Genomic DNA, 25452 nt, shown 5'->3' on the forward strand with positions numbered 1-25452 from the left:
ACGTTTTCAAAGTATATAATTTGTAGAATGAACTTTTGCAAAACATCAAAGTGTTATTTTTCAATAATATAGGGGCCTATTGATTTAAATAATGAAAATTGAAACAAGCAGAAGCGAAAAGGGTAACATCTTTATGCATATATGCAGGGTGTCTGAGGGGGGATGTCCCCCTCAGAAGTAAGAATTGTGTGTTTTGCAAAGTTTCAATTATTTTGAAAAGGCCGAATATTTGTGAAATAACTGCCCAATTGAAGTCATTCATCGACACATTTTCACTACTGATGTGTAAATTATTGCTTTAAACATAAAGGGTCTGGTGTCCAAAGCAGAAGTGAAAATGACAACTTCTTTATGTATACGCGGGGGGTGTCTGAGAAGTTGGAAAATGTGTGAAAATGAAGGCCCAATTGAAGCTACTCGTAGACCATTATTCACTACTATTACCATGATTACTGTAATGATTAGGTTATATTATGTTAAAACATAAAGTGTACCGATGTCCAAAACAGAAGCGAAAACGGCTACCAGTTTATTTCCCCTCAGAAGTTGGAAAATTTTGCAAAATAAAGGTCCCATTTAAGTCATTTGGTGCATATTTTTACACTATTATCATTGCTTTAAGGGCTGGGGTATGAACGTTTGGACAGTATTTATTTTGGGACATTAGAGCACATCAGACATATCGAATTGCATTCTGAATACGAAGAATGTCATTCTGATATCAAATAATTTTGAATTTTTGAAATTCGCAATTTAATACACATTTTATGGCAAATCATTAAAAATTGATATTTTTGATATTTAACAGTACTTGAAGTAAACTTTATAAATCTGATGATTTATACTTAAAGTGTATGTAGGTGGGTTGAAAAGCCGACGATCAATTGAAAATTTTGACCTTTTCAGTATTGAAGATATGGATTTTTTTCCCAAAACACCAAAAAAATTAGGTCTTTTGGGAAAAAAATCCATATCTTCATTATGAAAGGTCAAAATTTTCAATTGACCGTCGGCTTTTCCTCCCTGCTACACACACTTTAAGAATATATCATTAGATTTATATAATTTACTTCGAGGACTGTTATATATCAAAAATTCAAAAAATATCAAATTTTTATAATTTGTCATAAAATTTGTATTATATTGTGATTTTCAAAAAATGAAAATTATTTGATATCAGAAAGACATGCTTCGTATTCAGAATACAATTCGATAGGTCTGAGGTGCTCTCATGTGCCACAAAAAATACTATCGAAACGCAATAAACGCTCATTTTAGATCCCTTAACTCAATTTGCAAAATTTTAAATATTACACTTTATTGGACTTTCCCCCTATCCTCAAATGTATGGAGAGGTTAGGATTGGAGTGAAGAAGACTGATATACTTCCAGACCTGCCAACCTACCGAAGTCAGAATGAGGGACATTGATGTACATGTACACAAACCAGGTACCGACAAATTCAAAGACTTAAGGTGTGCAATACTATTAGAATTCAGAGAAGGTTTTGCAGGTCTGAATTTATCACAATAGACTAAAGAGAATGCTACAGCAAATTTTAAAGAGACATTTTCATCATTTTTCTGCTGTTCTTACATTTAAATTTGCCATCACTGAAATTGTCAGAAAACAGGACTGTCCCTCATTTTCACTTTGGTAAACCTCAAATGAGGGACAGTCCCTCAAAATGAGGGACAGTTGGCAGGTCTGTCTGTACTTCAGAATACATTGAGTTTTAAAACTTGATTTAAACAAAAAGCAAGATAATTATACTTTTATAAACATTTATGTGTGTTCGTGACATGGGACCCTGAAATACCCAAATAGAATGAACAAACGTGCATAAGCATTCGTAAAAGGCCGCGTATAATGAAACCTTGAAAATAATGAATAATGAAATAGTTGCCTCATTATGAGCTGAAAAAAAGGGACGCTAAACTCGATATCAAGTTTCAAGTGCCTTATTTTTTTTAATACGAGATGGTTATCAATTCAAGTGGGGGATGGCTCGATCAGATAGGGCAACCTCGAGTCAAGACTAGGCCTAGCAGACCTCGCTCAACCAGGGTGACAGTGACTCAGGGTTTGATTTACAAAAAAAAAATTAAGTCAAGTGCGGCCTCAGAGTTAGTCTCCTAGTCCTACACAGCTAGTTTGGTTATGCTCCCTCCACATGTGTGGAGGGAGCGTAACCAAACTGGCTTTGTAGGAGATTAAGATTTGCGATCAGAAATCATCCCCTTTACTACAAATGGGGCAAATTTGACAGTTTGCTCATAGATGTAAGTTGGAACATGTGTAAGACTCTGTAAGTAAACACATCAAAAGAAATAAGTCCCCCTTTGAACATGTCGTCATAACATGGTAAGGTTTCGTTTTGTACCAATAAAACTAACTTTGAAATAATTATATGACTGTTTACTAAGTGCTGTGTGAAAATGAGAGATATCCATGACTTCAGGGCTGCATGAGCCTAAATTGAAGGCAAAAACTGCCCTTTTCAAAAGTCACAAAGTAGGCCTATGCTTGTCACAAAAGTTGATTCATGGCTTGTTACTAATGGAAAACCCCATGTGTTTGAATGCAGTTTAAAATATCCTCACCAAGTGAACATTTACTGTAATGTGTATCGATTCTTGATCATTCAGCCATGCAAATCCCCTTAGTGCAGAGTTCAGCACAGTGAGTTGTAAGATGGCCAGTTCCATTCCTGGTCCCAATACGCCTTGCAGTTAACAAGCATATGCCTACTTTGTGACTTTTGGAAAGGGCAGTTTTTGTCTTCAATTTGGGTTCATTCAGCCATGAAGTCATGGACATCTTTCATTTTCACAAAACACTTAGTAAACAATCATATAATTATTTCTAAGTAAGTTTTATTGGTACAAAGTTTTACTTTACGATGTTATGACGAAATTTTCAGAGGGGGACTTATTTCTTTTGATGTGTTTATTACAAATATGCCAAAAAATTCGGTTTTGAAAAAAAAATCGTACATTATTAAGGCTTTATTTGTTCTTTACAAAATGTTTCTTTGCCAATCTATTTTTGATATTGATAATAATATCTAAAATCTCACCGGGTCGTATATCCTCCCTTCAAATAAAGCAGTTTTTGTGATGAAAATAACCTTCAAACTAACGGCTCCCTCTGAACAAAGGTCCAATTTGACATGTTTTTACCTGCAATACTACAAATTTCATCTAAAAAGTTAGTGAAAACAGTGCATAAAATCACATAAAAATTTACAACACTGACATTTTTCAATGGCCGGAACGAGTGTGATCGTAAACTTGGAAGTGAACCGATAGGAAATACCATTGTCTATTTCTAAGCCATTTTATTTTTTTACTCATTTACACTGAATGTAGAAAGTTGTGAGTAATGGTTTGTGATATCAAGTTCTGCTTGAAAACAAGAAAATACAAACGGAATTGAGTGAATGTAGCAGAGAGACTGCATGCTGATTACAGATTTTACGGATTTTATGTAACATTTTTAAACCATGTGTCTCATGCTGTCAAAATCATTATCCAACTGTCATGGTAATACTTCTTAAAATTTGCTGTTTGTTTGAACAATTGATATTTTATTAATGGAAGAATTTTACCCAAAAATGTCAATATCAAAATCGGCTAAAATTGTATTGAAATCAGTCTTTTTGAATACTGTAAAACAAGTTAATTTCGCGAGCAATTTAATTTCGCGAATTTCGCAAGCACCTCCAATTCGCGAAATTAAATTGCTGCAAAATTACATTTGTGAAAATACACTTGTAACTGGTGCCGAATTTGGCAACCCCTAACTTAACCAATTAAATCTTGAATATTACTATTTTTAACCATAATATTGTAATGTTATGGCATACATTATTATTTGTTAGTCATATACCTTGTAATCATTAACATATAACTTCGTTTATCATGACGAAGGATCATGTATCAATTCAAAAAAACTTTAATTTTCACAAAAATTTGCTGGAGGATTGATTTGCTTAAAATTGTGTTGATACATTTGAGTGCTTTGAATATAGTGACTCTGACGTTTTGGCACAAGTTTCCTTTCCAACGTATCATTTGTGTCAAAATAACTTCTGAATGTTTTTAAATATTTTTTTCACACCTTAGAAATAATAAAAATGTTATTGTTTAGTGTTGTAGGATGAAAAAATAAAGTTTTAAAACAAAACTATGTTTCCAGGATGTACAAAGGCATGGTGGGATATATTTCCAAAATGGCAGCCTCCAGTGTAAAACGTGTCGGTCAAAGTTCGCAAATAAAAATAATAAAACAGACATATTTCGTTTCTAAATTAATTGCAAGTTGCAACATTCTGTTGGGGAAGGTAAGATGAAAATTCTACCAGAAAACAAGAGAAAATTGAGGTTATGAATTCAGAAACTTTGACAGGGAATACAGTGTATTTTAAGCTTCTAATTTTTTTTTTGATTCGCGAAATTAAATTGCAGCGAAAATGTGGCTTATTGGTGATTCACAAAATATCTACTTTGCCGTGAAATTAAAGTGTTTTACAGTATTATTTAAAAAAAAAAACACTATCTGTGGTCATCTTGTGACTCCCTACATTTTGGTCATCAAAACTTTTATAACCCCTCCCCCTATTTTTCTTTCCAAAAATTTATGACCCCCAGTATATTTGGGATCCCCCTCTTCCAAATAAAATGATAGCCCCTTTAATCAATATCTGGACAGTAATAAAAAAAAATTGATATCATATTTGAGGGAAAATGCCCTTTTTTTACATTTTTCACACAGTAAGATAATTCATAAAAAAGTATATGCATACACTTCTTTTGCCCATACCTCAAAATCAATTTTCAGACATCTTATATCAGCCAGCAACAAGTCCACCAATCTTGGAAGACCAAAACCTTGCAAAATGGACAGCATAAATGTCTAAAGCATGTACAGCCTAAAAATGTAAATGTCAATGTAAAATAATAATCCAAGAAAGGTTGAAACCATGGACATGGTAAATGTCAATGTAGACATATTCAAACATGTCAAAATTGAATAGAGTATTCAAAAATTTCAATTTATTAATTGCCATTAACATTTTATCTGAGCAATTCTCTAATAGTGTTTCAAATATTTCACTCTTGACTAAAAATCAATAACATTTAAAGAAAATTGACATAAAAATCATATAATATTAATAAGAAAATACAGACGTAAATTGCAGTATTTTCCTTCTCCCCAGTTTTTAATTCAGAATGATATTAGGGTTGGTACAAATAATTGAGTTATTTCCTGTGCAAATCATGTATTTTTGCTCCAAATACAATTTTTTTCCTGATTTTTTCCAATTCTTATTTTTAATTCAACCACAAATGATTGCAGCACTTGGGTCTAGGTCCAGGGACTCTCCAAATCAGTAAAAAAATAATTAAAAATAGCAACAACAAAATGTTTATACATTTTTGGCAGGAAATTGCATATTTTGAAAATTTGAGGTGTGCATTATGGTCTTTAAAAGCACATATATACAGCAGGCCTATACTTTGTTTATGGGTTTCATATTGCTTTGTATTGCAGGATAATTCCCTTGTTGTATGGAAGGAAGTAGATCTGACGCGATGCTCAGACAAAGCCAAGAGGGACACACAGAATGAGATTGATATTCTTTCACTTCTGGCTCATGCCAACATCATTATGTATTACAACCACTTTGTGGATGAACAGAGTCTTTTCATTGAAATGGAGTATGCAAATGGTAAGCAGTGGTTATCATATAGTTACGATTGTTCTTGTAGAGGAATAATTCCATACCCAATTATTACTCACTGTAATATGAGTTTGTGCATTCATTCTCTTTTTTATTAACAACACATCTCAGTGGGGAATGATGGAGGTTGGGACAGAATTTAGTATTTTAAAAGCGTGTTCTTGAAGTTGTACATATATTTGAGATTCAGGGTCCTGATATGTCAGGACCGGCGGTTACTTAAGTTTGGTTTGGGTAGGGGTGTGCATGCTGCTGAGAATTTGAAAGTGGACCCATCAATCTACCAATTTGTCAAGGAATTTGGATCCATCGCATCGATATCCCAAAAGTCCAAATTTTTGGCCAAATTTAACACAAATTATCTTAGTTTTTAATAACACTAACACCCCTCCCCCATTATTTTCTGAATCCCCATATGGTCATTTGTACTGAGTAACACTAATAATAATAATGAGTTATTGCCTCGTAGTACTTAAGGGGGTACTACACCCCTGGCCAATTTTGTGCCTATTTTTGCATTTTTCTCAAAAATTATAGTGCATTGGTGGGTGACAAGTAAGATATGTATATTATAGGGGCAAGGACTACAACTACTGCAATGAAAATTCAGCAACTCAAGGCAAGAAGGTATTGATTTATTGATCAAATATTGGTTTTCCCTCATTTTTGACTGGAACTCCACAACTGTTGTCTGTGCTGAAATAAAATTTCCAGTGCAGTAGTTGTAGTCCTTGCCCCTATAATATACATATTACTTGTCACCAATGCGCTATCATTTTTGAGAAAAATGCAAAAATAGGCACAAAATTGGCCAGGGGTGTAGTACCCCCTTAAGGAGGGTAATTATTATTTGGGATGTGTTATAAGCTTGCTCTTGGCCACAAATATTGCACTAAGTAGGTAGCCAAGTTGAAATGCTGATTGCACAAAGTTGTGAACTACATGTACATGTACATACAGTAACTGGTCCATATTGGGTAAATGGAACTGAACAGGTAATGGAAAGTTAAGTATGAGCCCCATTTCGATAACATACTACAGTGTATATTATCAAAGTAACTGAAAATTTGCTGTATACGCTGATGTCGTTTGACTATAAACATGGTTTTCCTTGCGTAAGACTTAAGTTTTATTTGGACTTCATACTCATTTCTTATTTTAATGTTTACACAGGAGGTACTCTGTATGAAAAGATAGTTCAGCAAAATGACAACCTGTTTGGAGAAGAGGTAAGTGATGTCATTGACATCTTTATGATGTCAGCACAGTGGGTGCCCCTAAGAGTACGTATGACTCATGCTGTCAATGTGTCAGCATACATGTATGTGACACAGTCAAGGGAAATGAGTCTAATTTCAGCAATATATTGGTTATTCCTTCATGTAATTTTACACGAAATTAGGGTTAGGGTTAAGGTTAGGGTTAGTTTAGGGTTAGGATTAGGGTTAGGATTAGGGTTAGGGTTAGGGTTATGATTAGGATTAGGCTTAGGGTTAGGGTTAGGATTAGGGTTAGAGTTAGGATTAGATTACACGAAATAATTACATGAAGGATCGACCAATATATTTGGTTTCAAGTTTTGTACATTTTCAAACATGCTAGGTATTGATGCAAAGTCACTGTAGCAGTTGCTAAAAACAATAAGAAACAAAATAATTTGAGCACCTTTTTACAGTAACTCCAAATCAGTATTAGTAACATCAGACTCATTCCTCTTGACTGTGTCACAGATGACAAATCCAAACATAAACATACTGACATTTTCAATTTGCTCTATATCATGTCAGTGAGAATACTTATTAATTTATCCAATAAAAATCACAAAGCATAGTAACTGGCTAATAAAACATAACATAACTTTGTACACACACTTAATCACTCTAAAGTCACTGGAATTGAACATTGTTTTGAAAAACCAAACTCACACAGACAGAACCGTGAAAATTACTGGCAACACCAGTTAAAATCATTCAAACCACTGGGCCTAAACATAAAAAAACAACTTCCGCATGTATATTATTTTTTTCTCGCATCACAGTAGTGTTTCTAGTTTTTAATCACCTAGCACCTCCGTTGAAGGCTTAGCGCTAGCCGAAAGCTAAGGTCAAAAAACTGGTTGTTTTTTAACTGTTTAATGTAACTTTGTACACCTGTGTCCCATGCTATTATCCTGGCAATATCTGACTAAAAAGTTGTTTACTCAATTCCTTGAAATATTTTTAATAAGATTCTGTATTTGCTGTTCTTGTGTTTTTAATGTATCCACATGTTGGGATATGCAGCAAGTTTTTTTTAATTATTTTTTCAGTTCTAATAGTCTGTTCAAAATTCAAACCCTTTTATCCACCTTGATCTCTGTGTACACGTGTATGAAAAGTTCATGAACTTTAAGAACCATTTCTTTAAAATGATATAGAGTTGGGTAGTGCAGGATGTGAACAGGAAACACAATTAATAACACACATGTATTATAGAGGAAACATGTTTACATGCATGGTATATGATCAAAATATGGAATATTACTCATTCAGATATAAATAGAAGTAACAAGGTAAAAAATGAATATTATTCAGTGAAAATTGAGGTTAGTTTAGTTTATAACCTTTATTGCATAAGAACATCAACAATACAATGTGTGGTACAAACGGGAAACCCCAAATAGGCACAAGCCGTGCAGACTGGGGCCCTCAGCTTAACCCTATTCTATTACCCCCTATCAATTTCGTGCCATATGGCATGAAATGGCTTAATATGCATGTAAAAAAATTATTTACTCAAATAAGGTCTTATCTTTGGAACAGTTTTGATAATTTATCACTTCTCTATCAACAAAACACCTTTTTTTCCTAATATAACTACCATTAACACATCATAAAATGGTTTAAAATGTTGGAAACCTGCATATTTTGACCATTTTTAGGCCAAATTTTGCCCTAAAATTAGCCCAAAAATGTCCATAAACTTTTTTAATATAGTCCAAAGTAACTGGGATTTCTTTTTATTATATGTCGAAACATGGTAGTGTATTTAAAACTGCATAAAAAAAGCACATTGATGTACTCATACACTTCAAAATTGTAAATGAAAATAATTTTTTGATCTTATTTGGCTATGAGCTCATTAATTATTCATGAGCTAATTTGCATAAAATTTACATAATTAAATATTAAACTTGTTTTTCTAAAAGCTTAAAGTCCAAGCTTGCCAATGGTATGCCCCTTATTGGTTTTTACCCAACCAATAACACTGCAACACAATAGCTAATATGATACCTCCACACCACTCAAATATACCACTTTTGTGGGGGTAATAGAATAGGGTTAAAAAGAACATAAATGCATACAAGTTACAACTATAAAAGCTATCTTCATCTACTTATAAAAATTACAGTAATATACATAGATAAAATGTGAAAAGACAATAACAAATTTTGTGATAGAGCCTTAAGCATAAAGAGTTCATTGCAAATATATATTTTATTTGCACCAAGTGTATTTCAAATAGTGGAAAATCATGAGCAATATGATAAATTGAAATAAAAAGTGTGTGAAATAGTTATAGCCTAAGGTGGATTGGAGGGAAGCATGACCTTGTGGTGTTTGCACTCAAATATTGAGACAAATAAAGCTGACACACAAGAGGTATGGTATGGGTCCAATAAAACCCATGGCTTGATATTAGAGGTGTCATTTCCACCCCATGTGCATGTTTTTCAGGAGGGAAAAATGCCCAAAACTTCCGTTTTGATATATTATTGGCCTTAACTCTAGAACCGCAAGACCTATATAAATGTAAATTTGATTAACTCATTTCCTATAAGATTAATTATATTAAGAAGTATACTGCAGTTTTTGTAGTTAAATAGCTAAAACTAGTAAAATGTGGATCCTGCCATCCCTCTCACCATAAATCTAGCAAATACAGGTAGAATAGTGAAGTCACTCTTTGGGTAATTTTTAATTTGATTTGCTTGTATTTTTCAGATTGTCATCTGGTATTTCTTTCAAATCGCAAGTGCAATAGCTCATATCCATGGTCAAGGAATTCTTCACAGGTATGTCCAGTTGTTATTCAACATTCTCCATCCAGGGGTGGCATTTACCTGGTTGGGGGGGAGTCTGGGGGTTCTTGGTGAAAAGATGAGTTTGGGGATGTGCGGCTCATTTGTGTATCATATTCAGGGTTTTAGGTTTAGATTTGGGTCACAAATTACAAAAAAGCTGGTTTAATGAAGAGGTTCTATTTAAAATTTCCCCAAAAAATCTGGAAAATTGTTGATTTTTTTAAATTATTTGTCAGCAAAATTTGTTCAAATGTTCCAGAATGTGAAACATTTCAAATTCCATTCTACTCACAATCCAAGAACCACCCCTTGGTGTTTTTCTGACCCCCCTGTGGATTTAACTTTCCTGGAAATATTCCTAAATCCAAAAAAAAACTATGTTATATACATACAACAACAGTTTTGTCTTGGCAGGCTGGTCCCTGTACAGTTGGAGCGAGACTAAATTCTTTGTTGTATTTGTGTTATTCCTGGAGTGACCACAGAATAACTTGCCATTTATATCATGTTGGACTCATAAAAATATTCTCACATGACTTTTGTTGTGCGCCATAGATCAGCACCCATGTCTTGCCACACAGATTGTGCTCTACCTTTCTAAACATATGTGTTCAAAAACAAAAGCAGAAAGAAGATTAATTTGGTCCTCCAGATTCTGGTGGTAAGATGGACATTTTCTTAACACTAAAAGTTTTTCGGTTGTTAACCCAGAAATTTGACGAATGAGGGTGACAGCCTATAGTTGGAGCTTGGCATAGATGGCACTGTTTTGTTGGTAAAGAGTTGGTCATATGTATACAGCAGAATGTAGTGTGTGTCTGTCAGTCCTATTTCCCAGTTCCCTGATGTGAAGGTTGTCATTCATTCAGGTAGCAATATAAATTAATTGGAAATAAATTATTAATCGACTGGACTCATTTTTATGAAAGGGAGTTCAGTTGATTAGAATTATTTGTTTCCAACTCTTGAGTCTGCTCACCAATTCTATCAGCAAAATCAATGAATGATTCAGTAAAACTGCATTAGAATTTTCTTTAGAAGATAGGCAAAACTTTAGAGTGAAGTCATCAAATTCTTGCTGTTGTCTATTTGTAGGGATATCAAGACATTAAACATCTTTCTAACCAAGTCAGGTCTTATCAAGCTGGGAGATTTTGGAATTTCCAAACAAGTTGGAGCTGATGCAATGGCAGAGACGGTATGTAATAACACAGTTAATGACCTAACATTTGCTGGCTGTAAAAAACTTTCAAGGGATATACAGTTTAAAAAAAAAATGTGACCCCATAATGTAAGACCAAATATTTTGATAGAATATTGAAGTGGACATTGAAATACTGACCCTGCTTATGAATGTAACTTAAAACGGATTTCTTCATATATAGAATAGAGCACCTGCAAATAAACGGCTCATGTGCTGTTCATTCATAATTGTACACGCATAGTAGAGAGATGCCATCATGTTCAGACAATTTTTTCTTGGACATTGTTCATCTTTCTTTTATACTCACATTGGATACATTTGAACACAATTCAACAACACACACATTTTGTGTTGGAAGGTAAAAGAATTTTACCAATGTCTGGTCGTGGTAGAGGATCAGATATGCAGTATCCCGAAGACAGAAGGGGTTTTCCAAAAATTCCCAACCAAAATCTTGAGTGTTGTTGAATAGTTTACTTTATGCGGGCCATCTATCAATTACATATAATGAGAACATTCATTCAAAATCATTATGATAGTGACTTCATAGTATTGTTCTACTCATGTTACAGTTCATTTGATCAAAGTGTATATAATTTATCATTTCATTTGGACAGGTTGTGGGAACCCCATACTACATGTCACCAGAACTTGTTAGGGGACAAGCGTAAGTTTCTTTCCTGTTTTTGCTTTGTTTTGTTTATTTATTTGCTTTGTAAGTTCACATGTAATGAGATTGGTTTGAAACAATCACTATTCACCAATGTTCATCTCTCCATTCTTTGTTAACATTTGATGGCATTACATTATTCACTAATGAGTAAAGGTGTAAGGAAACTGACAGAACCAGCCATTCAGTTTCTTACATATTCTATTATTCAAGGTATATTGGGCTTCCATACAGGTAGTGTGATTTTCAAACCCACACAGACAGGGAGTATGATTTTCAATTCCAAACATGGATTGTGATTTTCAAATGGGATTATCTGAATGGGTAACTCCATTTGAAATCTACACTCTCTGTGTGGGAGATTAAAGTCATGACTTTGTCAACCATTATGGGGTGCCTGGACTTCAACTGGATTATCCCATTAATTGATCATATCTCATAAACTTGTAAACTACTGATTCAATTCTGATGCAGTTTTCTGTAAAATGTGGCATTTGGAGTGGGTCAATTGAAAAGGTTGAAAAATTGAATGTCATTAATATGTGTATCAGTTTGCATCATTGTGTCACGTATATTTGTAGTAAAAGGAGTGCATGTCATAATTTGTGTAAGATAATAATAATAATAATAAATTAGATTTATATAGCGCTCCAAACAGAAGTCACTGAGCGCTTTACAAACAACTAGAAACTACAAATTTATGTAAGCAAACAAGAACAATGCAACAAAATCAATATTGTATGGACCTTAAAATATAGGCCTACACCTTAAGAAAAACGATAAATACTCTAATAACATAAGATTAACCACAAAATACATACAAACAAGCTTCAAACCAGCAAGAACTATATAAAATACAAAATTTAAGAAAATGCAATATAAAAAAAACCATTTTCCCAATCCCAATGTCCAAAGACGAGAGGCACAGACAAACAAACACGAGGGACAACTGAGGAACACATTGATTGCGGCATGAGTCCGTCCAAAACGATAATTGAAAATGGACCATGCATAATTCAAACAATTCAAATAGAAACACATTAAAAATGTCATCAAATATTTGAATGCACAGCAAACGATAATTGAAAGAATTTAAGCACCATGTAGAAAATTATATACATGTAGAGAACTCCACCCTGCAAGATTGTGTTGAGGGTGATATATCAGTGTCTAATTTTGAAAATTCACTGAACCAATGATATTAAGCTCAGCCTTCATATCATAGATACTTACATTACATCCACACCATTAGTACTTACTTGAAAATAACAGATATTATGAGTGTGATGGTCGAAATATAATCACGAGGTGAAAGATGGATTGTTCCATTCCACGAGCCGGAAATTAGATGAATGTAAGACAGTTAATATTTGTTTTATATCACTCGTACATAAATTCTATTACTAAAAATTATTTAAGGATCGGAAATACATTTTTTCATCAACATAACACCAAGAGTCAGCGCATGGCTTGGCGCAGGCGCACTACGGCGCAGCACGGTGATGGTGAAAACTATCACACAGAGAGGCTGATGGTAAAAATGATAAATGGCAATCAACAACTGTCAAGAATTTATGTATGAGTGATATAATAACAAATGACCTGATGAAAAAACTGGCAGAATTTATATACAACGCTTTGAGTAGTGATGTAACCAGGAACTGGGGCATTTTTCCTCTAGTCAGGAACTCTCCTGTATGTAGTAAGCACCATACAAGGTGTTTGTGGAGAAGGTCCAGATTTGGATTTGCAGCTACCTGCTATCCCTGCCACCACCCCCACCATCACTACCAGCACCTCGTCTTCTCCTCCATGCTAATGCGTGTATGTAAACAACATTGGGAAACTTTAAAAATGTATAATTCTGTTTTCCATGTAAACAAATGTATAAGTATGACATAATAGTAACTGTATTTAATGTTGTATAATTTTGTGCATGTAAAGGTACAATACCAAGAGTGACATGTGGTCTGTAGGATGTGTTCTATTTGAGATCCTTACACTCAAGAGAAGTTTTGATGCTTCGGTAAGTAACCCATAGATATATGTTATGTGAGAGATGGCTTTTTGAAACCAAAATTGTAGAATTTTATAGCCTGCAGAGAGTTTGTTAGCCATCGTTTTGCTACCCTAATAAACAATTCAACATCTTTCTGGGATTGTATTGATTAGGTTTATACCCTTTTCAGCCTATATCAAGATGAGCCATCACAGCCATGATCAGCAAGATCGTGTTATATAGTATCAGCAAAATGCTTCCATTTGATACTGCTACTCATTGGTTTCCAGTATTTTCCTAAGTTATAGTTGTACAAAGGCAAGGTCTTCTATAAAGATTTAGCAGCTCCGGCTATTCTAATACTTAACACCAGTACCTTTCATCCATGATTTACTTTAATTTTACTCTAGAATCCATTGAAGCTTGTGTGGGGTATTGTGCAGAAAGAAATTGAAATGGACGACATAGACAACTCTTACTCAGAAGCCATCAAACGAATGGTGAAGGAACTCTTGTCCAAGGTAAGTTTTTTGAAGATTTAGTATGTTACAAGTACTGAAATTGATCTATGTGGTGTGCAGTGGTATTTTTATTTATTTATTTATTACACTTTAAGGCAAACCTAACTGATGTGTTGAAGCCATCAAGACCCCAAGCCAATATCTCTCAGAAATGTTGTCCAAGGACATATTTTTAACATACCTGAAGTTGATGGTGGGTCAAAATGTCTGACATTGGTTTTCAGGGGGGTCAAAATGTACAAAAAATGTACAATTGTGGTTTTGCATGGGTAATATCTCAGCTAAAAGTATTCTAATAGGCTCAATATTGGATAAGAGTAATGTCCTACCAAAGGGCTCTGACTGGCAAAAAAATGGACAGTAAAATTCTTTTTACTTTTGGAGTTCTGACCCCCCGAAGTTGGTCCTGGATGGACGAAGTTGCATTTTGAGGGCCCTATATCTTTTAAAGTAAATGAGTTACAAGTTTTCTGATGCCAGATTTGAATTCTACAAAAAAAGTACCCCAGAATACATACTTTTCAAAGTTGTAGGGGTTCCTTTATACATTTATGGACCTCCAACGTCGTCTTTTCGGCGTTGCGACACATTTTTACGTTGACCCCCTAAATTTCAAATTGATGCCACAGGAAAACGAAATGGAATTTGAAGCTCAAATTGTCAGGATTTTACTTTCTCATCAATATCTACTACCACACAGAAAAAGAAAAAAATTGAAAAGGTGCTGCGGTGCACATCCCAGGAGTTGACATGGAATGGGTCTTCTATTTTCATACTGAAAAAGTTTGTATATACCTGAACTTTGGTGTCAAGCAATATTTAAGACTAAACAAACACCATTGCAGGTGAGGTTTGTCATCATTCTCAGACTATTTTACAATTGAGATTAATTCTAAAGACATTTGTAAGAGCATGAGAATCCAGTGGGGTTAAGACAACTTGAAGATATCATGATTAGCTGGGATAGGATCAGACTTTGAGTTCTGTCATATCTCTTGCAGATATCCAGCACTTTGATGTGTTAGGAGAAATGTTATGTTAGGGACTTACAAACATCAGATTCTATTCTGTTGTCAGGATCTGCATAACTAGTAGAGCAGCCAAGACCCCAAACTGACTGTCAGGTATACATAATATTAGGAAGTGGGCAGTCTTTTATGGATCAAAATGTGTAAAATGATGTGACTCTCATCAAACAAATATTCTTTAGCCTCAAATTTGTGAAATTACAAAATATTGTCATTTTTCTGCAAATGTTGACAATTTAAGCCAATTTGGCAACATTTTTACATATTTTAGAGTGTAAAAAATTGCACCACTTTAAAATTCTACATCCACCTGGATGTTGACCCTCATGGGTATACTTACCACCTGGTGGTAGTAGTAGCATTTTCCCTACCACACTGTGTATATATGCACCTTAATTAGAGCCCTTTGGTAATTTGGCATCTCTACCATACTTTATTTTGAAAACAAGGATTGCTTATTCATGTGGCTCTTTTGTTTCACATATGACTTTTGATTTAGAATCCAGAGAAGAGACCTTCAGCAGAAGAGATAGTGAGCAGCCCAATAATCAGCAACATGAAGGAGTAAGTAGATCAAAAGATTCCAAAATGCGTGTTTGTAATTAAAGACTCTGGTGTGACTCGGGTGCATTTGTGTTTGATGATGCAAGTGTGAACCTTGGCACAGTCTCTTTGTTCTTGAGATGATTGAGCTAATTTAAAATTCCCCTGGGCAAGGAGCTAGTTGCTTGTTTGTCTTGGTTACACATACAAGAACTTGGGAGCTGATCCTGGCTATGATGGTTTAATGTAATATGTATAGAGTGTGCATGTCTTAGCTACAAATCCCTGATTGTTGCTAAATGGTTTGTATGGTATGTTTTCAGCCACAGTAGTCAGTGAATTCCTGTAAAGTTTGCTGAGGCTTGTGGGTTTATGCTTGTGCATAGCACACAATGAATCATTGCATAAAAAAAAATTGTAGTGCACTCTACCAAACCAAGATGGCCTTTATGCACTTACCATTCAATAAATAAAAGCTATTATTTAAGCATGCTTCAAAGAAAAAGGAAGCTCAGGCACAGTGGCGTAGTGTCATGTGGGGTACGTGCCCCCCCCCTCGATTAGAAAATCCCATAGGAAAATTGCCAAAAAATGGCTTGTGCCCTCCAATCAGACCTGGTGCCCTCCCCCAATCATGGTCGGTGCCCCCTTGCCAATATGATGACCCATGCTACGCCACTGCTCAGGCATCGGACAAATTCAGAGAGTGGAAAGTGGGATCCAGTTGAGAACCAATGCGCTTGTGATTTCTGGTCATGTAGTGGCATGTGATAACAAAATATTTTGTATAAATTGTATTCTTTGCAGTGACCTGTTGAAGAAAATATGGGAGCTGAATTCAGCAACCAGGAAAGCAGTGAGACAAATCAGCAATACAACAATGGATACCATCCCCATTGTCACAAACAAAACTAGTGAGGTGGGTATTGCTTCAGTACTGGTTGGTTGGCCATTTTATTTCAAACAACATCAAATTGATATGTTTCAATGTTCTACCAATCTGAAAAATGCTGAAAATGACCACAAGCAAATGGTTAATAGATTATTTAGACCAGGATACATATTGATATTATTTACCACAATTTTTGTTCAAATTGTCAATTTAATGCTTTTGTATTAGGTATATGAAACTTGGACCAGTAATATGGCCTAATCATCATTTAAGTGTTGTGTTAGGTCACAGAATTTCAAATTGCTGTAAAAATAATCCAAAATAAATTGATCTGAAATTCAGAAAATTATATATATATGACTTGAACTAGTCGAACATATTTCCATTTTGACTGGCAGATCATTCATAACAAATCATTATTCAGTCAAGTGCCGGCCTTAGATTTGTGGAATTGAAATTGACAAATCACATCAATTGCTTTTGCATGAAACAAACTTTAAATTTCGGAATTCATAATGAGCACTTCATTTCTAACGCAGGTGTACTATTGGGGAGGTGGTCGCCTGACACCACACAAACTTGATGTATTCCAGAAAGAGAACACCGCACTGCAAGTGGCTGCTGGCAATATGCACTTTGCTGCTGTCACTGTGGAAAAGGAGCTTGTCACATGGGCGGTGAGTCATTAAAATTAGCCCAAAATTCCAAGGCTAAGTACAGTCTGTCCACATAGAAGTACAAAGTAAATAGACCTCGGAAACTGGATGTATGAGAATAATTATTTCAGTGCAATGTGTGTGTAAATGCTTCTTTGTCGCGCCAACTGGTGCGAGATTTGTACTTGCTGAGCGCACCACGCTCTTTACGCGTCACGTTTTTCAATACGCAGTGCGTGTGACGCAAAGCATCTACCCCCGATGCCACAGATTTGGTTTGTACTTCTATGTGGACAGACTTTAAGTGCAACAAAGTACTGATGTCACTGCTTTGAGGAAACCAGATAGACTATATTTACCGAAGGCCTCAACAGAGTCCTTTTGCACTTGCCAATTTGCATATCCTGTTTTGAGGCTGGTCGAGTGCAGATCTGTCGGAACACGCTTTTCAATACGTAATAAATGCTAACCTCACCGTGACATCATCCAAGCAGCAAAATTCATTTCCCATTAAAAAGCGTTATCCGACGGATCTGCAGTCGACCATTCTGTTACAAAGGAAACAGAACTGAGTCAGGCTGGGGTCATGTGACATCAGTTTGCTTGTTCAACAAATGAAGTGCAGATATTTCATTATGTGCTTCACTTAGCCAGTGGGCTGGACTAACATCCAGGCACTATACTTGATAAAAAGTTTGGTTGTCTAAGCAATATCTTACATTATTATGAACCACAATCACAGTACATGGTAACAAACATTAATTGCATTTGGCAGTTGTTAAGTCATCCTGCTTATGATAATACCTCACACTTTCGTAATTACGCAGTACACATGCCATATTGAAAAAATAAGTTTAAAAAAACTTTAATAAAATAAAATGTGTAGTGTAATCCAACAACCAGTGCTACTAATTACAATGAAATGATAATAATGTGATAAGTGAAAATGAAATTGATTCAACATAAGTTGGCCTTATTGTTGATATCTTTTTTGCTAATTTTATTGACAGAATGTCCATGGTGGTCAAGACCTAGTTGGTCAGTTAGGACATGGGGACACAGCTTGTTACAAGACCCCAAGGAAAGTAGAGAAATTAGTTGAGATCCCCATCAAAGCTGTGTCATGTGGTGAAGACTTCACAGCATGCATCACTGGTAAGTGCTGATCTTTTTACTCACAATTTACAATTCCTGACACATCTATTTTATACAAGTGGGCATAAGCTTACCTACAACTGTAAACCCTACCCCCATATTTCAAAACATCCTAGAAAGAAGTTTGTGGTGGGTTTATTTCTTCCACAGATTTTGTGCAGCAGTATGGAAATGCAAACATAAAGATGCACAAAATATATTAATGCCATGGAGTTACATTATACTTGTCAAGGTTTCGCAAAAAAGCAACTAACACAAATTCCCAGATAGCAAAATATTATGTTCATACAGTACATGCCTATCAATGCTGCAAAAACCACCTAATGAGTAGAATCTCTCATCTGGGAGGTGGTGGGGAATGGACTAATACCAAAGTTATAGTTATATCAGGAGAAATATGAATTCCAAATGGTATACCTCTCATTTTCATATCATTGAGGTCAGTTTGAGAGGATTGAGAGCAATAATAATAAATCTATTACAGATATACATCTGCTTCAAACAAGTGGGTATGAAGCTCTCCTACAGCCATCCCTGGATCTAAGCCTATCCACAAGATTTGAATAAAATATCTCGACCAGGAGGAGGTGGGCAGTGGGCTAATATCTAAGGGATTATTGTATTGGGAAATATACAAATTACACATCTATTTACGCATACAAATATGTTTCAAACAAGTGGGTAGAAGTAGAAGCTTACCTACCATCATCCCCCGGGTCTAAAATCTCTCAAAAAGGAGGAGGTGGGCAGTGGGCGATAATTGTATGAGGACAAATGATGCATTATAAATGTTGTTATCTTTACTTCAATTCCATATAATTGAAGTGGTGTGATAGGATTCATAGTACTCCTTGGTATCTTAGCAAATCTAGAACACAAATACATTTTGTTTCAAACAAGTGGGTGGGAGCTCACCTGCAGCTATAAATCCACACTTTCACATATTTCAAAATATCACTTACAATGATTGCCAGTGTGAAATGGATTTTTGGCCCTATGCTACAATCAGTGAACTTGAGTGAAAAAACCAAAGTTGAGCCCATGGCAATGATATGTGACTTGTGTCCTACTATTTGGAGTTGATTTATGAAACGGTTTGATATGAACTTCTATTCTGTTCCCAAATCCTTGCACTTTTGTAGCAATAGAATATTTTTTATAATTGCAGATATTTGTTTCAATGTTGTTAACATTTTGTGCTGTTTATAAATATGAATGTTTCTTCCATATCGCATAAATTTGGTTATGTCAAAAAGTACATTTAATGTGAGGACAAATGATAGTCAGCCTTATTGATTCAAGATGGTATTACTTGCAATGTCTTCTCACTGTCCAGCTCTTAAAATGTGAGTGAATGTGGAATTGTAATTTTAAATTTAAAGGTGAATTATGGTGTAAAATGGACCTAAAGAATGGTGCACACAGGGTAGATTTTTGATTGATGTTGTACCTGAGGTACAGTGTGTCCTGCATGTTAACCCCATGGGCCCTACCAGTCTGTAAGAATTATTTTTGATTGGTTATAAAGAGGGCCATATCATGTATTGAGCCAATCAGAGGTATGGTAAGAATAGTCAGTAGGGCTGATGGAGATTAGGCTTAAAATATATAACTACTCTATTTTGATTGGTTACTGTTACTATTTTGATTGATTACCTGTTATTAATCAATCAGGGGAACTGTAAGATTGGAATCTTGATTAAAATGCAAGTCGTATTCTGTTCATTATTAGATGATGGTGAATTGTACGCCTTTGGGTCTGACTATTATGGCTGTATTGGCATAGACCAAGAAGAAGGAGAAGAGGTGTTGGAACCAGTGCTTGTTGAATTCTTCAATAATAAGCCTATATTACAGATCTCATGTGGAGACAATCATATAGTGGCTTTGACACAGGACAGAGAGGTGTTCATCTGGGGATGTGGAGAATTTGGTAGGTTGTGTGAATGTAGTGTAAAATACCCATAAGAGGGGTGTATCAGAAGCGTTTTCTATTTGATTGAGGACAGTATGTTGAACACATAGAGTCACTCTCGAGGACATTTTTGATAACAATTTGCTTTGTATGGGGGTGTTGATGTTTCCCTGTAACATTATGTAAAGGACGACATACACAAGACTTATTCGCTAATATGCTTCGCTTAAACGGGAATAAAATATTTTCATACGAGCTGCCGCTGTTTCCGTAAACATATTAAGTACACTAAAAACAACATTCATATAGGAGATGATGCCTTGCTGCAGCAGCTCATCAGGTTCGGCCTGACTAGGCAAACGTGAAAGTGACAACACTTTGCATCCCAATGATACGTCTGAATAACCGATCAATCAATGCGATATTATTGTCATACAATCGCTTAACAACTTCTTTGTTCAACAGCTAATAGCTTCATAAGAAAAAACCTTTTTCACATTTAAACCATGGACCTTCCTGAAAACATGTATCTTCCTTGGTTCATGGCAGTCTGTAGTAGGACGCATACTGTGTATCATGCACACCCACCCCCACACTCCATCCACGGTCCTCGGTATGTTAATTAGCCGTCGAATCAGATGTACTCATTTTGATAGCAATACACAAGGTCCACAATCACCAACACAGACAGGGTGGGTGTGTATGTGTGAGTTGAGGTGGATGCAGGCTGTGTAGGTGTGGATGTGACTACAGAATTGATAGCTTTGTAGTATGTGATATTGCCCCTTTACATACCCATGTTATGTTATTCCCATCTTTATGTTATTCACTCTGTAGGTCGTCTTGGTCTTGGTGATGAGGATGACCACTTCACGCCTGAAAAGGTAATTAGTAAAAACTCACAAAATATATTCATCTCTAAGAGTCCATTTTGAATGATTGGCAATAAATTTGTGCAAATTTGAGTAGTCTAGCGTTGTTTTGTCCATTTGGGACATTTCTTGACCAGATTCATTTAAAGTATTGACATTTTAGGTGGTTGTTGTCCTGGGAATTAAACATTTATGTCTGTCTGGACATGCTGTATTCTGCATCTGGAGGTCAAAAATTGTTGCTATCCTTCTTCACACTTAATTGATAAGCTGCAATATGCATTGATGTAAGTGTTATGCTATTTGCAGTATTTCTAACATTTTGTGTATATTTCAGATAATTGACTCAAAGTTGGTCACCCATGTTGAAATCTGGGTTTTTGTCAAATTTGGTGCATTTTAGCTAAATGTCACATCTGTGAACATAATGAATGTTTTGAGAATGGTACTCTACTATTGGTTGCTCACCTGTGATCATTATATTTTATGTGTTTTTAACTGAATATTTGGATGAAAATTTAAATATATAATTTCATAGAAGCCAATTCAAAAAATGTTTACTGTATCAAAATGCGGAACATTTTCCATTGATTTGTGATATATTCGTATTTGCTGTGTTTTAAATATATTATGCCATTCAAATGATTACATTGCCATTTGACTTGAAATTCTTGTAATGTTTGTCCTCTATGTAATTTTGTTTGTCTCTTCAGGTGAAGTTCCGTGGCAACAAGACCATTAGTTCAGTGTGTGCAGGTTGTGAAGGCACCTTTTTCCTGACAGCTGATGGCAAGGTGTTAGCATGTGGTAGCAATGAACATAACCAGCTAGGATTCAATACCATCACAGCAGGCCTCAGGAAAAGACAAGTCAAAGTAAGAATGAAGTTGAGAGATGGATGAAGCCCTATAAATTTTATTAGTTAACTAGTTTGTTACAAAGCTGATTGGAGAGTGTAGTGGTTCTGTCCTCACTTTGTACTTATGAGGTCCCAGGTTCGAGCACTAGCTGTTCCCAGACAACTTGATGTGAATTTGATTCCCAGTCCATACTCACTCTCACAGATTTTCCCTGAGTACTTTAGTTTCCTCCTGTCTACACCTGGGGTTTCTGACTTGAGTATATTGATCGGGTTTGTCTTCTATATTAATTGTGATGAATAAAGGGAAAATGGCCAAAATTGTCCAAGTAAGTGATAAGCATGAAAAATGCAAGCACTCAACCCTAATGCAGCAAACCGGACCCTCGTCCTTTGTAACAAAACTTGGTGGAAGTGTTCAAAATAACATTGACATTTGCAAGAGTGTGCAATAAACAATATCAACATTTCTGTTTCCTCAAAACAGCAACTAGGACTTCTTCAATCTGTTGTTTTGCTCGTTTTGTTAGGCATTTACTTAAGGTTTTACCGTCGTCACCCGATTTGACTTGACTATTAGCCTGTTTTCAAGGCGTGCGTGCATAGCGTCGTGTTCGGCGTTATGCTGCAGACATCGCAGAGAAACGATGCGTGTTGTGTGTGTCAATGCTATTTTTGCGCACCGGCGATAACTAGGGCCAAAAATAAAGAAAACAATGTTTGCTGAGCGCAAAAAAAGTGGTCGCTTCAGATATATTAAATACAACATGTACAAACCAAATCGTGCCAGCGTGCTTCCAGTAATAACGAACATGGACCCCCTCCCCAAAGTAGGCCTACGACAGTAGGGTCCAATAGATGTTATGAAGTTATAGGCCTACCAAACAAACACAGAATCAGGGTTTGTTTTTTTAACATTAGGCCTAAACGAGTGTTGGTTAAATTGGTTAATTCGTTTTAATAATATTTTGGCCTAAATGTTGGGTAAGCACTACGGCATATTATAGGCCTATTAAAGGTTATACGTTTGTATAACGTTTCATAATGAAACACACTACAACAAAATTAAAAACATGTTGTGAAAATGTTATTGTAGACATATATTATTTTGGCAACATTGTTCCAACTTAGGATATGTTTATATTATTTTGGCAACATTGTTCCAACTTAGAATATGTTTTGCAGCAAGTGTTCAATGTTTTTGTTAAAATGTTTTAAAAGTTTATAATCCACCATTTAAATGTTTAAAGCATTTTGTGTTATTGGGTAAATACCTACTACGTGCACTGATATCATAGTTTGCCGAACGTTTTTCTACAGCAACCCAGCGTTTAACTTTGCTTTAATTGAACTGCAACAATTGATGATATGAATCCACCTCGAGATAATTCCGTAGGCCTATAGTTTTTGTGACCAAAAAGTTTTCCTCTCGGTAAACGGCACTAAGCATGCTGAGTAATCCTATGCCTATAATAATTCTAGGCCTATTATAGTCAAACACTTCCGCCCATGGTGCCAAACGCTTCGCTTTAACATGTTTAATAAATCCTCTTTTTGGTCATTCGAGTCAGGTGAACATAAAGCTGAAAATAACTCACTTTGTGTAACTTGATAACTCTTTGGCTCAATATCCTTGCAGAGTGGGAGTATTTCGTTCACCCGTTTGTGACCAAAATACACCAAATTAGAATTAGGCTAAGAATTTTTTAAGTCGACATCATTATAATTGTTCCTAATTATATGGAGACTTCTTAGCCTAAGTAAGTATCTTAGGTAACTTTTTTTACAGTGAAAACTTTCCTGCGTAAACAGACAATTCCTTTTTGTGGCCATATGTGTAAATGAACGCAGATCTGGCATCAGATCGCTTCATACCAGCGCTGCTACACGCACTTCAAAATATCCATGTACGCAATTAACTACGCATGGTGTCGCAGAAAAATGCATTTTTGACCTATTTTGGTCAATTTACGCCGAAACTAGGTCCGGTACCCCAATTTTTTTTTGCGTGATTTTACAGAGCTTTTCTTTTCATAACATATATAAAATTAAAAAATTTTGTCTCGACAATTTTTTTATACAACGCAAAAGGTGATATATTTTGGGCAAATTGCTGATTTTGCCATTGAAGTGTACAGAGATTTTTGGAAATGTACACCTCTTTTAAAACGGCTGTAGCTCAAAAGTGAGGTCCGGCACCCCCTGTTTTTTTTCCTGATTTATTATCTGCACATATTAATGTACAAAATATGTCAATTTAAAAAATTTGGTCGATAGGTTTAGTTACAACGGTAAAACCTTAAAGTTTGCCAGGACTCTGTTCTTTTCTCAGTCAATTGTAAAATGCTATATTTTAATAAATACTATAAATTATGTTCTGCTATGTTAATAAAAAAAAATCTAAAATAGTTTTAAATTAACCACAAGTGTCCCGCAGTTTTTAAGGTTTGACTTTATAATCTATATAATATATATTTGAATGTGTGTATTGGTTTTCAGGAGTGCTATGATATTCCATACAAAGATGTGCCTACATTAGTGAAACCATTGAGTAGATACAACATTACATCCATTGCTGCAGGAAAAACACACTCGGCAGCAATCACAGGTAAAGAAACAAAGTTCCATTTTAAATCTGCATATGCACTTGGATACGCATGATAGCTTGTGCTCCCCTGATGCTGAGACAATCTGGTTTTTAAAAGATTTTCAACTTTTAAAAACAGAATTATTTTGAAACCCATACTCCCCCTGTATATGACTCTACCTATATCTTCCACAACTGGAGTGAGTATTTCAAATGAAAGTTATGTACTCTCTCTGTGGAAGGCTTTAGCTAAATGTTCCACAGGGGAGTGTGAATTTCAATTGGAATGGAATAGCGCATTGTCAACCCAAACTTACTCGATCCATGTTCCTCATTTACTGTTGTGTTTGGTCACATTTATACAACCACTGTTTTCCTTAGAAGAGATACAGGGGAGTATTTTATGATATGGTAATGCAATTATTCCACAATTTTGGCCCTCCACACATATGTGGGGTTTATGTTATCGCCCATATGGTTGCCTGGCTGCTGTTTTGCCTGGCTGTTTGGCTGTCAGTCAGTCTGTCTAGGTGGAAGCAAAACCATTAGTCCAATGTGCAGCTCCAATGTGAGTGATAACTTTTAATGGATAATTTTGAAGAAAATAAATTAAAACAACTTTCAGAATATCCATAGGAGCTGCCAACTTCGACTAATTTTATACATAAATCGATCAATTCAGTGTTCCCTCTATGCATTTCAACAAAAACAATTCACCTTGATTATGACCAAATTAGTGATA

At 35.3% G+C, this 25452-nt stretch overlaps 1 protein-coding gene across 2 annotated transcripts in view; it reads left to right on the top strand.

Annotated features, from left to right (window-relative positions):
• Positions 1–25452, top strand: part of LOC140152774 (serine/threonine-protein kinase Nek9-like) — a 231978-nt gene that overhangs the window by 3476 nt on the left and 203050 nt on the right. For both annotated transcript variants that reach the window (XM_072175264.1, XM_072175265.1), the window contains exons 2-16: positions 5557–5734; positions 6920–6975; positions 9730–9800; positions 10905–11007; positions 11631–11680; positions 13628–13709; positions 14093–14203; positions 15731–15795; positions 16582–16693; positions 17206–17343; positions 18333–18477; positions 20210–20410; positions 21230–21276; positions 21978–22139; positions 24623–24731. In XM_072175264.1, coding sequence (XP_072031365.1) covers positions 5557–5734; positions 6920–6975; positions 9730–9800; positions 10905–11007; positions 11631–11680; positions 13628–13709; positions 14093–14203; positions 15731–15795; positions 16582–16693; positions 17206–17343; positions 18333–18477; positions 20210–20410; positions 21230–21276; positions 21978–22139; positions 24623–24731 — 1630 coding nt within the window. The remainder of the gene's footprint in view (positions 1–5556; positions 5735–6919; positions 6976–9729; positions 9801–10904; positions 11008–11630; positions 11681–13627; positions 13710–14092; positions 14204–15730; positions 15796–16581; positions 16694–17205; positions 17344–18332; positions 18478–20209; positions 20411–21229; positions 21277–21977; positions 22140–24622; positions 24732–25452) is intronic.

The sequence above is a fragment of the Amphiura filiformis genome, chromosome 5 (assembly GCF_039555335.1).
Source record: "Amphiura filiformis chromosome 5, Afil_fr2py, whole genome shotgun sequence".
In the NCBI taxonomy this organism is placed as follows: Eukaryota; Metazoa; Echinodermata; class Ophiuroidea; order Amphilepidida; family Amphiuridae; genus Amphiura; species Amphiura filiformis.